A 14,576-nucleotide genomic window follows, 5' to 3' on the forward strand; every position below is an offset into this window, starting at 1 on the left:
CTGGTGAGAATGAGATACGTCCTGAGAAACTCCTGCTTGGTGATTCTTTGTATTGCACATCTGCATTCCTTCTCGTGGCCTTGCAGCTGCAATGGTTTTGAATGAAAAATAGACTTGTTTTGTTTTAATTCCAGCAAAAATTCTTATGCCAGCATGAAGCAGTCCAGCTCGGTGTGTTACAGCACGTAGTTCCTCAGTTGTAGGTTTAAATTATCAATATTTATATGTGCCCACACAAAAATGCAAGTCCCAGCTTGGTTACTTAGCTCTTCTAATTTCATCTGTAAATTGCAGAAGTAAGACTTGCCATAAATGCCTCGATTCTGAGCTTATCAGGTCTGTGTTGTCAGTTCTTGAGCTACTGGGTATCAGTACTGTACTCAGCAGCCAGGGCAACTTGATCTGTCTACCCATATTAGAGTTCACTTACAGTATCACTCAGAGGAAAAGGGTATGGATCCTTTTCTGTGAAAATAGTGCAAAATTGCCACAAAGTACTGGGAAATGACTGTGCTCAATTCCTAAAGATCAATTTATTCCCAATAGAGATGTGGGGTGAGCGGGCAGCTCAGAGAATTGCTAATGGGATGGAGAGCCTTGGTGCTTCTAAGCCACTGCTTCTTGTCCCGTACGGGTCTGTAGTAACCCAAGGCTTTTAATGTTTGAGGGCCGTTTGTCCCCTGAGCAGCTGCATGAGGGGTGGCCTGCAGCCCTCAGAGCTGTCCCTTTCCCGTTCCCAGGTGGATAGCCCAGCTGCAGGCTGATCCTTCATCACCTTGCGGTCTATCGATGGCCTGAATCTTAATGGCAAATCTAGAGGAGCACCTTTTTATCTCCCAGTGCTGTTTATCTTAGACTTGACTTTGGCTTTTTCTAGATTGAGCTTGGCATGTGAGTAACTGGAAGCCATGAATTTTGCATGCACTATTGACATTTCCCTGTGTTCTGGTCAGCTATGTTCTGGAGACTGACAAAACTCAATACGCACAGGCAGAGCAATCTGATAGAGAATATTGGGAGCATTGTTGTTCTGCTCATAAAAGACTACGCTGAGAATATCTCAGACTCCCCTTATTTCTGTCCTTCCGCGCCTTTGAATAAGGCAGCGTACTCTTTATAGACAGACAGACAGACGCATGTTCTCTTTGGAAGACCCCAAAGTGCTTGCCAGAGGTTTGAAAGGTCAGTTGCTGGGATCAGAGCTTTTGTGAGCCGGCTTGCATAGGAACATTTTACACGGTGCAGACTAGAGAAAGCAACTGCTCCCTCTGCTCTCAAGTTATTTTTTCCCTTGCCACTTTATGGTTGTGTTGTGTTTTCCCTGGGAGTACCTAGCTATCTTTCTTTTTTTTTTTTTCCCCTTGAGCTCTCTGATTTTGCTTTAAGAGTTACAGCACCATTGATTGTATTGGCTGTCTCTGAAAATGGTGTGCTGCTTGCTGTCTGTGGGCTCCCTGCTGCTAAATGCTGCCAGTGGGACTCTAGAGCATTTAGATCAATCGATAGGGCTATCATGGCCATATTTTCCACACTCTCCCCATCCTGGGGATGTATGTAACAATTGGATGGAGCACACGAGCCCTCAGATTGTTGGTTACAGAGTGTGAATCCACACTGTCTGCATCCGTGATACAGCTGGATGCATTTCTGGAGGGGGAGAAGAGTCCCTGCGCACAGGGGGATGCTATTCTGGGCCCTCTGTTATCGCGTGGCATAAAGTTCATAGGAATATTCTGCAGTTGTTGCTAACAGATGGGCTGAATCATTTCTCTGGCAGGAAAGCGTCCACTGACACGGTTGCATTTTTCCTCCAGATCCCATCTAATGCCGAGGCTGAAAGAATCACGCTCCCACGAGTCTTTGCTCAGTCCCAGTAGTGCTGTTGAGGCTCTGGATCTCAGCATGGAGGAAGAAGTGGTCATCAAGCCGGTCCACAGTAGCATCCTGGGACAAGACTACTGCTTTGAGGTAAGGAGCCTTTCTGTACGCTGTGCAACAGGGCTGGCTGGGGAGCCAGGTGCGGGATTACATCTTGGGCTCTCGCTGTTACAAAGCGCTTCTGCTCTGAATTGTTGCACAGAGACCGTTCCATGGGCAGAAAATTACTTCATCTTTTCAAGGAGAAGCACACCCACAAATCAGAGCAACAAGCTCTTTGCCTTATAACCATTGTTGTTGTAGGGCTTGCTCCTGGCACAGGTGCCAGACTACTTAGAAACCTGCATTAGCAGAGCTTAAACTTGTAGTTTATGTTCATACAGATAGCAGAATGTGCTCGCCTCTATTCTGTGTTTACAAAGATGTTACACGTGGTCACAAAGAGCCTACAGCTATTAGTGGGAGTGTTGAGGACTTTGTCTAGAAATCTCAAGCTTCGCTTTTCTGGGTAATTAAAAAATCTGTATTTGAGGTGTTTTTTAAATGGATATATGCATCTTTTATGACACGTGGCTAGGTCTGCGCTAGCAGGAGGTGGTGGGACACATACAAACAAGTTTGTAGTTGGATAGCACAAGGCAGTACCTCTTGGGAATTGTTTGCCCTGCATCATGGATGGAAAAGCATTATTGCTTATGGCAGCACCTGCATATAGAACTGGGAAATGGTTTTCCTACAGTAATAAGGTGGTTGATACTTGTGTTTCTGTGAAGAGAAGGTAATCCCTTTGTACTTGAACATCAGCGAGTAGATAAACCATATAGCCATGCTTGGGTTGTACTGTAAAATTTGATGGGAATGCATTCCTGGGATGGGCAGAGGTATGTGAAGACAGCACTGTCAGCGTCCAAGAGGAGTCAAACGGGACACATGAAGATTTTTACGTTACTGAAATTAGCACAGTTTGAAATAAATGAATTAAAAGATCCATTTTTTAAAATATAAGTGGGTAATACAGAAGCAGTCTGACCAAAAAATAGCCCCATACATGAACTCTGAAGTTGAGGGAGTGGGTTGAGGTATAAAATTTCCAGTGCTGTGCATTCTCTGTAGAATTGAGCAAGTGTGGCAGGTCAGGAGGAGAACAGTTTTGTAAATTATATGGCCTCTATTACATTCCACTCAAGAAAGATAAAATGAAGCTAGATGGAAAATAGATGTGACATCCATAATATAAGAGTTGTTTACCAATTCTGTTCAGCACACAAGAGAAGGGGAAGGGATATGAACAGTACTTGTAGAAGTTGACTGAGAGGAAAATTACACAAGTCATGCACTTGTAAGGAGGAAGAAAATTCCATTTTAAAGTGAGTTGGATAAAGAAGAGTCAGAAAAAAAAGAACATGTTAATTGCTGTTCTGCAAATCCTGCAGAGTAAAGGAAGAATGCTGGAAAACAAAAGGGGCATTGATTTGTAACTGATGGTTACTCATCAACAAGCTCCAGAGGGAAGCGGTTAGGTGAGAGCTAAATGGCATATTGTGTTAATGCATCGGTCTTGCTTCTCCAGAGAGCCTCTTTCAAATACTGCACTCGGTCAGAAGTGAAATGAGTTTGTAGATCTTTCTGGATCCCTGATGGGTAGTGGGCAGTGCCCGCAATCCTCCCTGCGCAGCTGGCAGAGGCAGAGAGTAAGCGTTGCCATCGGGAGGGCAGCGACCAGGGCGCCGGCGGCCAAGCGCTGTGTGCCACATCGTGTGGCTCTCTGTGGCAGGCAGCAGTGGAAGCAGAGCAACAAAACTGCACAGGCACCTTCTCCTCCTCAGTGCTTTAAAGTTGGCTTTCGTTATTTTGCTTTGGAGAATGTTTTAGAACTACTAGAATGGTAGATTTCTGATCGATCCCAAATATCTCCCCGTCTGTAATCCTGAATCTGTCAGCGTTGCTCTGTCAGTAAGTACAAGTAAGTACAAGCAAGACATAGCATAGGCCACTTTTTGGTGGAAGCTCAGCAAAGAGCAGGAAACTTGTGGCAGTTCCTGCGGTGTGGAACTGCAAAATCTCTGGTTTGGGTCTGTGGGAAGCCGAGAGGAAAACTGAAGCTGCTGGTTGGGCCACGACACTGCCATGTGTCGGAACACATAAGAGCGAGAAACTCAGGCTGTTGTCCTGGAAAATGAGCTGAGTAAGAAATGTCGAGTGAGAAGGGCCTGCCCGAGTCACGGACACAAGACTTTTTCCACACAATGGATTGCGAAGAGGCTGTGGCATGATACTGTGCCTCATCCATGCCCTGTGAAGCTCCGGTGGATCAGTTCTCCAGGGAGGCCTGTCAGGAACAGCCAATTCTGCTATCTCAAACGGCGAAGGGCAGCACTGCCGGTGCTGGGCAGTGCCAGCCTCACACTGTCCGAAATCGTCTCCTCTCAGTGGTGCGGTTGGGCACAGGACAGTGCCAGCAAGGCCAGCCGCTGCTTGCCAGCCCCAGCACGAGGTGCCTCACACGCAGCTCCTCCTGCACCACGCCACAGCAGCCCGGTGCCTTGGGAGCTGAAGGGGAAAGAGCCGGAGAGGGCAGTGGCAGCACCCAAACGGAGACAAGAGGGAGGTGCCAAAGCCGTCTGCAGTGGAGAAGAGCAAGTGGTTTGTTGAGGCAGCGGGCTGTATAAAGGTTACGGCAGGGTTGTTTCTCTCCTTCGGCCTGGCCAGCCGGTGTGAAGCCGTGTGGTGGCTCTGGCTCCGCCGGGGGCCAGGAGAGTCAGCACTCACGCAGCGCTTTTTCAGTGCTGCATCGAGCTTTTTCTGCTTATTTAGGTCTGTGAAACTTGCTGTTTTTCTGACTTGCTGAGTACTTGGAAGTCAGTATTTACTTGTTTTCCTCAGTGATTGTTTTTAAAGTTATTCAACACTGTCTTCTTTCTCCTTATAAGACCTCCAGTCAGCATAATCATCTAGAGCCACCGCATATGCTGTGTGTGCTAAATATATAGTAGGCAGCTTAGCCTCGTAAAGGAGACTGGGAGTCCAGACTCCCAGAGCCTATTCCTGGCTCTGCTATTTGTGGGATCCTGGTGACCTGGACCAGGAATGGGAATCAGGACGGAAGGGTTCTGTTTCTGTGCGGGCAGGCTGGAGTCTTGTCCTGCTCCACAGCTCATGCCTGGGGGATGCAGAGCAGGAGGAAGGAAAAACTGCTACTGGGATGATTGCTCTGGTACAACTGGAACCTTGTAGCCTCATCCTGGCCTTGCCTGAGCACAGGAGGATTTAGAGGAGAGGTTTAGTCCCACAGTGTAAGCAGTCACCGTTGCTCACACGGCCCTCCAGGTCCCGGACAGCCATCACGGGCTCTGCGGCGCTGTGCCCTTCTGCCGGTGGGTGCGGTGGGGTTGTCAGCTCGAGCCTTAACTTGTAAAATCTTCTGCACACATCGAGTGAAACAGCTTTAGTAACTCGGTTATCATCCTCTGTTCCTACACCAGTGAGATTCCGTGTAATATGCTTTGAGGATGCTGTACCTAACACATTTTAAAAATGACAAGATTTTGTCTGACTTAAGGGATCAGCCACCCACGAGTTTATCCTGTACCTTAATAGTTTTTTAGCACATCCAAAATCTTGTTGAGACAAGAATGCTCTCTTTATCAAGGTAATTAATATGTCATGAAGGTCATCAGTGCCATATAATATTTAGGTTAGAGCTGAAAGCCGAAAGATTATTGCAGATCTGTGGAAAATGCCATTTTCGGTCACATGTGGTAGATAGGACTTTCACCTCCCAGCAGGTCAGGAGGGCTTCCTTCCTACAGCACCAGGACTTATGCCTTCTCTCACTTGAGTGAACAGATAGTTTTGTGTAGCTTTTGAATGATTAGTTGATCAGTAACTGTTTTGGAATTGAATCATAAATTTTACTGTGATAACTCAATGCTAACGTATTGACTTAAGTGTGGCAAGAAAATATATTAGATATTCAACTAAACAGACAGCTGTTAAAAAAAAAAAAAAAACACAACAGAAATGTAATCAACAAAGCCAATAGAAGGACAGCTAAATTGCATGTTTGTTTATTTGGATATGAATACTCTAGGCATCTGTGGGATCCATGTGTGCCACCAAGGAGAACTTGTCTTTAAGAGAGCATCTTTCCACAACAATCAAATAAGCCATAATCTTCTTTTTTGGAAAATTCATTAGTATACCGAACTCCCATCAAAACAAAAGAGCTAAACAACAAGCTAGGTGAAAAATGGCCTTTGAGGAAATGGACTAATGGTATAGTTTACTGAAAAGTATATTTGACCTGTTACACCTTTATTAACTGATTTCTGTGCAGGACTGAATTTAGTGGACCTCACTCAGTGTCAGTGGGAGGGTTTTTTCTCACTCTGGGGTACAGAAACCCGGCTGTGGCACCGCAGGGTGGTGTGGCTGTCCCAGCAGTGTTCAGGACTGTGATGCTTTGGATTTGAACATGGCTGATTTTGATTCTTGCACAGCTAATTTGTGGACCAGACAAGACAGGGCTCAAGTTCTGAATTGTTAGGTTCTTGTCTGAGCAGTTTTGAAGCACGTGTCACAGCGATGCAGCTGCGTGTTGCTTCTTTCTGGGTGTCGTTACCATGCGGGTGTATGGCCATGCTCATCTGGAATGCTGTTGTAGAAGCTCTGCTGAGAAAAGGATCAAAATACAGAGCAGCCACACCATGGGCAGGGCAAGGTGTAGGGGTCACATGCTGTGGACAGTCACTTTTGCGAGTGGTACGTCTCCTGGGCCACCAGAAGTTAGTTTGTTCGGCGACAGAGGTTCACAGGAGCAGCAAACGGGATGAAGCAGGCCACATTTGTGATGGGAAACTTTGAAGAAACGGGAAACACATCGAAGCGTGAAGGGATGCTGAAAAGATCATACTATTGTGCCTAGTAATATGGAGTCATCTTTTCTTAGAAATGGAAGATAAAGTGTGCCCCAAAGAATATTAGTATTACAGGACAGATTGAATGCATTAAGGACAGGGAAGAGTGTCTGCCTGAAGGAGAGAACTTGGGGATATCAAGCGTGGGGAGATTTCTTGCATTTGCTGTGAAAAGGCAGGCTAGGCCTCTTCGTCGTGTTGTCCTGGTGAGGAGATGCCTTTGTGCAAAGGGATGTGCTCAGCTCACGGCTGAGGTTAGCTGAAGATGATGAATCGTAGCAAGTGCCAGCTCTGCTTGTAAGAACAGGTTCGGGGAGATGTATGAAATTGGAGGAGATTGTGTCTCCCAGAAGCAGATAAGCGGTGTGCAGCGTGTAAACACAAACACTGTCAGACGATACGGCACTCACAGGGAGCTCTGCAGCTTGACTGGCAGAAGTGAAACTCAGAGAGAGTTATTTAGGTACTAACCAGGTCCATTTGCTTGCAAGCCAGAGATGTACATAAAGAATATTATGGGGTATCACCAAATACAATGGATACAGAGAAGGGAGAGCAGCCGGCTGAGGGCTTTGTGGCTGGCTGAGGGGAGCCAGTGCGGGGAGCACAGGAGTGCCTCTGGCCCTCCAGCAGCATGGTGCATGTCCTTGGCTGCATGTTCTTCGCAGCAAGGCCTTCAGAACAGGGCGTGAAGGGGGGGGACAGCAAGAAGCCAGCCTGCTGGGGCCTGGCGTTCTTCCGAAAACAAGGGCTGGGTTGTTACAACTGCAAGTTTTGGGCTGAATCTGGAGGGATGCCAAGTGGTTGCAGTTTATCTTTAGTTCATTTAAGGATTTGCCCTCTTCTCAGTAGAGGAACTTGGTGGTTTAAAGCATCACATGCACGGGGCCATTATCTTGTGTTTTCTGGTGTGGAAGAGGAGAAGTAATTGGAATTTGCTTCCACGATTATTTCTGTGACATACAGAGTTGCCCTGTTTTTCTGGTAGCCTTAGGGGCTGTTGCTTCATGCTTGGGTAAAGCTGTTTACTTAAAAAAAGAAAAAATCCACTAGCACCTTTCCTAACTCCCCCTCTCCCCCATATCACAGTCTGCAGTGTGCTGGTCAAGACATAATCCTGTTCCTTTCCCTGTAGGTGACGACTTCATCAGGAAGTAAGTGCTTCTCGTGTCGTTCCGCAGCAGAGCGAGATAAATGGATGGAAAACCTGCGGCGTGCCGTGCACCCAAATAAGGTAGTGGCTTTGAGGAATTGCCTCTGCTATAGTTCAGTTCCTCGTTATTACATTTTATAGCCCAGTGCATAGTAGCAGCAGGGGACGTATTGTCATTTTAGTGAGTAAGTGTAATTGTGGGTCAGCCTTTTTCCATATTTCCGTTTCTTCCACAATTATATTTACGTGAAAGTGCCAATTATTTCTTTCCTCTTTTCTCAGCACATGCTGCTTCAGCTGTTGCTGTGAAATGATCAGACTTGAAGAATCTTCAGTCTTGCTCTGTACTAATGGTACTTGCCACTCAAGTAGGACTTCCCACCTCCCAGAAGTGCTGGGACAGATGGCCGGTAGCTGCCAGCAAAGTTACAAGACTGAATAGTCTGAAGTTCACGTATCACATCTCCTGACTCTGGTAGTACTTGCAGTGTCTGCTGTAGTGATGGAGAAATTCAGGTGGCACATGGCAGTGCGTTCTTTGAGGCAGTAGTGGAACGTAGCCTTCACTTTTACAGGCAGTTGAGGGTGGCGAAACCATCCCATCCGAGATCTCCAGAAGCAAATCTTTCTCTTCAGTGAACGCAGGGACACCCAATATGTGTTTTTATGGCCCACTAAGACTTAAGTACATCCTCAAATAAAGTCTGCAGCTGCTTCTCCCTCTCTGTGCTGGAATTAGCTAACAAAGATTGATCAGGACTAATCAGCTGCAGGATTTCACAGCTGATGAGCTCCATCAACAAGTCATTTTCTGCTGATCAGAGAAGACACAAATGATGGGATCCTCTAAATTCATCCCTGGCATCAGACACACAACTGCGTACGGGTTAGGTCTGGGCCTGGCAGGCTGCTAAAGGAGCTCTCCGTGTCTGAGTTCACTGTGCCTAGTTCGGGATAAGAGATTTCCTTCAGTGTCAGAATGGGAGTGGCAGAGGAGAGAGGGGGCTTCTGCCCCCAGCAGCGTGTTCCTGCACGTGCGGCTCAGTGGCTCCAGTGGCTTTCTGAGCACAGCAGCCTGGCAATAATGTCCTGAAAGAGCTATGTGAGGTTTGGAGTGTCACGCCATGAGAAAAGTCCTGGGAATGTGAGGGAGGGCTGGACACGTCAGTATGGCTTTGAGATGTGGTGTTCAGTGGAAATTCATTTGGAAAGATGCCCTCATCTCGAAACATGCCATTAGCTGATGGCTAACTTTCCATCTTTGTTTGAGTTCGTAGACAATAAACTCTCAGTATCTGACTTGATATTTCTATCAGGAATTCAATGTTCTTGTGTAGTTCCTGTGTGTACTTCCTGAACCTACAGTACCCCATTGTGGGCTCCCAGCAGAAACGTTCCTGCCCAGCCTCCGAAGCTGAGCAGGGGAAGCCACGGTTGCTGTTTCAGTGAGGGCTCCTAGACAAAACAGGTTACTGCAGCCCCGGGAGCAGTTCAGCTGCGAGTGCTTTATCTCTTTAGTCACCGCTGCAGCAGATGCCCCTGGATGCGCTTCCAGGGCGAGGTCAGCATCACTGGGGAGCCGTTGAAGAGCCGCGGTATCCTTTGCTGCATTGTTGTTTAAATGATACCAAGCCAAATTTCTATTTCTGAATTGTAACGATTCCACTGTGTGACTCACTCTGTGTCCCATAATTCCTCTTGATGTTTTAGTTCAATGCTCTGGACCTGTGCCCTAAAATATTGTGAAGTTTTGCAAAAGCCTCTTCCCATGCCAGAGGTGGTTGTGTTCCAGCCACGGATGAGGTGATCCCTGAGTGTGCGTTCAGATCCCTTTGTTGTTGCTCTGGTACAGTCCAGAAAATGTACTCCAGTGCGGCTGCAAAGCGGCTGGCCTGCGAGGGGAGGTGGTTTTGTGGTACCTGTAACGTAGCTTCTGTTTTGCACAAGCCGGTAGTTATCGGAAAGGTTCTTTCAGGTTTCTTCAGAGGTCCTCTTGGCAGTGAATTGGACATGGTACATTTATGATTTGGACGGGTTTTATCTTCCTTGTTTCCTTTATTAATTGGCACCAGCAGACATGGAGAGCATGGTGATATTTGGAAAATTAACATAAGTAGCATTATTATGCAAATTCCTGAGAGCCAGTATTTCCTTAAAATAAAATGTAATTAAGCTTCTGCTCATTTAGCCCATCCAAAATAATTTACTCATATCTCCAGTTTTGTTGTGCGTGGCTTTGTTTTTTTTTCACTCTTGACCTTTTTTTCTTTGCATCTTTTTTTTAGGACAACAGCAGAAGGGTAGAGAATATGTTGAAGTTATGGATTATTGAAGCCAAGGACCTGCCAGCTAAGAAAAAGTACTTGTGTGAATTATGCCTGGATGACGTTCTTTATGCACGAACTACCTGTAAATTGAAAACTGATAATGTCTTTTGGGGGGAGCACTTTGAATTTAATAACCTCCCATCGCTCAAAAACATTACGGTGCACTTATACAAAGAGACTGACAAGAAGAAAAAGAAGGACAAGACCAACTTCATTGGACAAGTGAACATCCCTGTCAGCTCCGTCACGGGCCGGCAGTTTGTGGAGAAATGGTACCCCGTGGTCAGCCCCAACCCCGGGAAGGGCAAGTCCCCAGGGCCCATGATCCGCATCAAGTCACGCTACCAGAGTATGAGCATCCTTCCCATGGAGATGTACAAGGAGTTTGCCGAGTACATCACTAACAATTACATGGTGCTGTGCTCGGTGCTGGAGCCCTCGCTGAGCGTGAAGAGCAAAGAGGAGATGGCGTCCGCGCTGGTGCACATCCTGCAGAGCACAGGCAAGGCCAAGGTAAGGCTGCGGCATCCGCACGCTCCCACGAGAGATGAGCAGGGACAGTCTCCTGGGTTGGGCTGTAGGGAGTCAGCACGTTGGTTGGGCTCAGCCATCATTAATACACTGCGATTTTTGCTTTTTATTGCAAACAAGTCGGTAGCACGTGCAGTGTGAATTGCTTAATTAGTAAAGAGGTCGGGGGGACCACAAGATACCAACCCAAGTCCTTTTTCCCTACTTGTGGAGGCTCAGGGGCCAGACTCTTACTCTGTAAACCAGCACAAACATAAAAGCGAGCAAGAAGGCAGTTTTCGGGGGCGAAATGTAAGCAACATTGGCTTAAGCGAAGCAGCCGGCAGTGCTGGGCGTTCCTGTGGAGACACAGCAGGTTCCCCACGGCTGCTCTGCCGCACACCCGGCACTGCGGCAGCACACGGGCGCGGACGGTGCCATGAGAATTTCGGAGCAAAGTGTGCCTCCGGGCATGCCTGCCTCTGAGCAAGCTCTGAGCCCTTGGGGTCTGTTCTGATGCTTTTAGAAGGGAGACGTGACGGGGGCAGCAGTGCAGGAAGGGTTCTGGGGTGCTCCCAGGCAGGAGGTGCAGGGGAGTTGATGCTGGCCAATTTGTGAACGGTGGAAATTCAGTTTATTGGGCCGCTTTGTGTGAATATCCTTCATGACTGGGAATCCTCTGCCAGGTCTGGGGAAGCAACGAGCCAGGAAGAGGCAGGGAGTGGGATTTACTCCTGGTAGTGGCTGGTCGGTGAGAGCGAGGGCAGATGAGCAGAGCTGGAAACGCCCTTACTGGAGAGCACAGGCGAGCGCCGAGCTCCCTGCCCCACGGCGTGGAGTCGCGGGGCCCGTCTGCCTCAGAGCATCCTTGCTGCGTCCCCCTGAGTGGCACAGTGTGGCCGCATGCAGGACGGAGGGAGTGGGAGCATCAGCGTTCCCTCTGTTAACATCTCCCTGAACTCTGCAATGGGGTGCTGGGGAAGAACGAGATTTCCAAAGCTCTTACAGCACTGAGGAGCTGTGAGCTGCTCACCTGAGGGGAGCTGCGAGGCTCGACGCTTCCCCTGCAGCCTCCGCTGCTGCCTGGGATCGTGGCAGGGTTCACGGATTAGATTTAATTACCATCTGTCGTACAGAGAAGTGCTTGGCCTCCTGGTCGAGTTCAAGGCAGGAAAAGCTCGCTGAGAGGATTGCGAGGCCGGGCCTGCTGCTGCGGCAGTGCCGGTAGCTGCCCGGAGCCTCCTGGAGCCCAGGACGGGGCATTGGGGTGTGCAGTGAGGGGCGCAGCACGGGGCTGGGACACTCAGAGGGGGCAGAAGCGGCTCACGGTGTGCGAAACCCCGCTCGGGTGGTTGTGTCGGGAGAGCATCACAGGTGTGTGCCCTGCCTCGCTCCCCGTGCGGGGCTGTGCCGCGCTCGGCGCATGCTTGCTCAGCTCGGCCCTGCCTTCTGCTGGCACCGCTGCTCGCTGCATCCCGGGCTGCCCTCGCTGCAGCTCTGCCGGCGCTGGGGCCGCGGTGAAATTGCCAGGAAGGACCTGTGCGGGGTTTTGGTGCAAAAGGTGTCCTCACCCTGATCTCAGTCTCCGTGAGTCTTGTCACTGCTCCTGCTTTTTCCTCTCCTCTCGGTGCTGGAGAGGCTGAGGAGAGAGCAAGTGCGTTTCCAGACACGTACACGTGTCCGCGCCAGCGCTTGGGATCCCAGAGGCTCTGCACGGGGGACACAGCAAACAGTAAACAGACTTGATGAATTGTCCCCTAAAATGGAGCTTCTGCTTTCCCCGCCTGTCATCTGCCATCAGCATTAGCACGGGGTTGAGAGAACTGTCAAAGCAGCAGGAGTTACTGGAGCATGGGAGCCGGGTGGCGCGTCCTTCCTAGAGGAGCTGGATGAGCGGAGAAAGGAAAAAAACAGCAGCAAGGTAAAAAATAATAATAAAAAAAATGAATGGGAGAGGAAAGCACCCACCCACCCTGCCTGCGTGACAGGGGCGTGCCCAGGAAGGCTCCGTGGGGGCAGCAAGGCACCGCTGTGGGCCGTGCTGGTTTTATCACACCCGTGTGTGAAGGTTCCAGCAGCAAACTGGGGGGCTGCCCCCGCGTGGGTTTGCCTGGCCCCTGGTTCTGTTGGCAGGAGGCAGCGAGGGGCGGCGGGGTGGAGGTGGAGGCAGAGGAGCGCAGGGGTGCTGCCAGCGCCCCCCCCTCAGCTCGCCCCTGCCCTCTCCGAGCCGAAGAGCACAGCGTTGGCGATCGGCAGCCACTAATTTATTTCACCGATCCAGGTTTTCTTGCGGCTCCTGGCCGCTGTAGCTGGCGCTGAAGCAGCAATTACAGCTGGAGTGAGAAACGAGTGTCCGGTGGGTTATCTGCGAGGACGCGTTAGCAGCTAATTGCTCTTGCGCTGTCCGAGGCGCTCTTCTCCCGGAGCGATCGGTGCTAAGTGGGGTGTAATCCCTCAGCGGGCTGCGGGGCCGTGCCCCTTGCTCCTTGGCAGTGCCCCCTGTCCCCCCCCAGCCAGGGCTCGTTACCTGCAGCTCGTCAAAGCCAGAGGCAGGGCCGGTCCCGTCTGCCAAAAGGAGCGTGGGTGGCCGGGGCAATGGCTGCAGCTTCATTTTCTCCCTAAATATCTGCATCATCCTGGGCCTCATTTCTGTATCACAATAGATTAAAAGGTGGGAAATGAAAGCAGAGAGTCCTCCCTGGAGACAGAGGCCGTGCCTGCTTTGATCTCTGCTTGGGAAAGGGAAAAGCTTCATCCCCGCGGTGCCACGCGAGGGCACGCCTGGAAAACCCAGAGCAGCCACCAAGGCAGCAGCGGGGTGGAGGGAAAGGGGAAAAGCATTCTGATAAAGTGCAAACAGCCTGGCGGGGAGCTGCCCCAGCCCGCTGGAAAGTCTGACGGCCACCCGGAACCCGCCCAGCTCTCGGCACAGGCCCCGTTTGCTCCGTTTGTAGGGCCTGGAGAGGCAGGGCTGTGCCAGGAGGGGCACCCGGGCTCTCGGCACCCGTCCTCCCTTCGTTGGGTGCTCCCGTCTTCCATCTGATGAAATGTTACCTGTGAGGGTGTGGAGAGATAGTTAACTACTTGATGTGTTTGCAACCCACAGACGAAACACACCAAGTCCTAATTAAAGATACTTCTGTTGCCCTGCACGGCGTGGGAGTGCTCCCCCTGCCATTAGCCTCGCTTGATGTGGGCTGTGTGATGTGGGCGTGGAGGGGCAGGCTGCATCCTTCCCCCGTGGGACTGCCGTGGACGTCGGTGTCTGCAGAGTACTTCCCTTGTATCTGTCTGTTTCAGGGCTACCTCACAGCTTTTGGAGCTCAGCTCGTAACCATAAATACACTTGAAAAATGTTCTCGTCCGAGGGGTTGGTAGATGAAACCCGGCATCAGACAAAGCTCTGACTAACCAGCTGCTCGCTTGAAATAAATATTTATTATGGTGTGAATGGAGTGAAGGATAAACATGTGTCCCTATTTGTTTATGCCGTGAGGATTTGCTTCCCCTGAGCAGATGCATTTACAGCAGATGCATTCACAGCCCATGCGAGGCCGCTGGAGCCTCTGCTCTGCGCCAGCACCGCTGCAGCCGCACTCCCCTTGGCCATGTGGGTGCTTTGCTGCTTCGTGTGGATGCTGCGGGGGCCATGCAGGAGTGCCTGCAAGCGCCTGTCCAGCTGCGGGAGCTCTCCTGGAGGCTCCCGGTTCAGCACGGGGAGCTGCTGGGGGCAGGGGGGCACAGCAGCACGGGGCTCGGGGTCCCCTCCCGGAGCACCGCCCGCTTACCTGC

The 14,576-nt window shown here is 50.1% G+C and overlaps 1 protein-coding gene across 20 annotated transcripts in view; it reads left to right on the top strand.

Moving 5' to 3' along the window:
- Nucleotides 1-14,576, top strand: part of LOC121057304 (DAB2 interacting protein) — a 225,995-nt gene that overhangs the window by 179,706 nt on the left and 31,713 nt on the right. For 18 of the 20 annotated variants that reach the window (XM_040531235.1, XM_040531228.1, XM_040531230.1 and 15 more), the window contains 3 exons: nt 1,815-1,968; nt 7,930-8,028; nt 10,233-10,787. In XM_040531235.1, coding sequence (XP_040387169.1) covers nt 1,815-1,968; nt 7,930-8,028; nt 10,233-10,787 — 808 coding nt within the window. The remainder of the gene's footprint in view (nt 1-1,814; nt 1,969-7,929; nt 8,029-10,232; nt 10,788-14,576) is intronic. The other 2 variants (XM_040531240.1, XM_040531233.1) reach the window with 1 other exon arrangement.

The sequence above is a fragment of the Cygnus olor genome, chromosome 19, assembly GCF_009769625.2.
Source record: "Cygnus olor isolate bCygOlo1 chromosome 19, bCygOlo1.pri.v2, whole genome shotgun sequence".
Taxonomy (NCBI): domain Eukaryota; kingdom Metazoa; phylum Chordata; class Aves; order Anseriformes; family Anatidae; genus Cygnus; species Cygnus olor.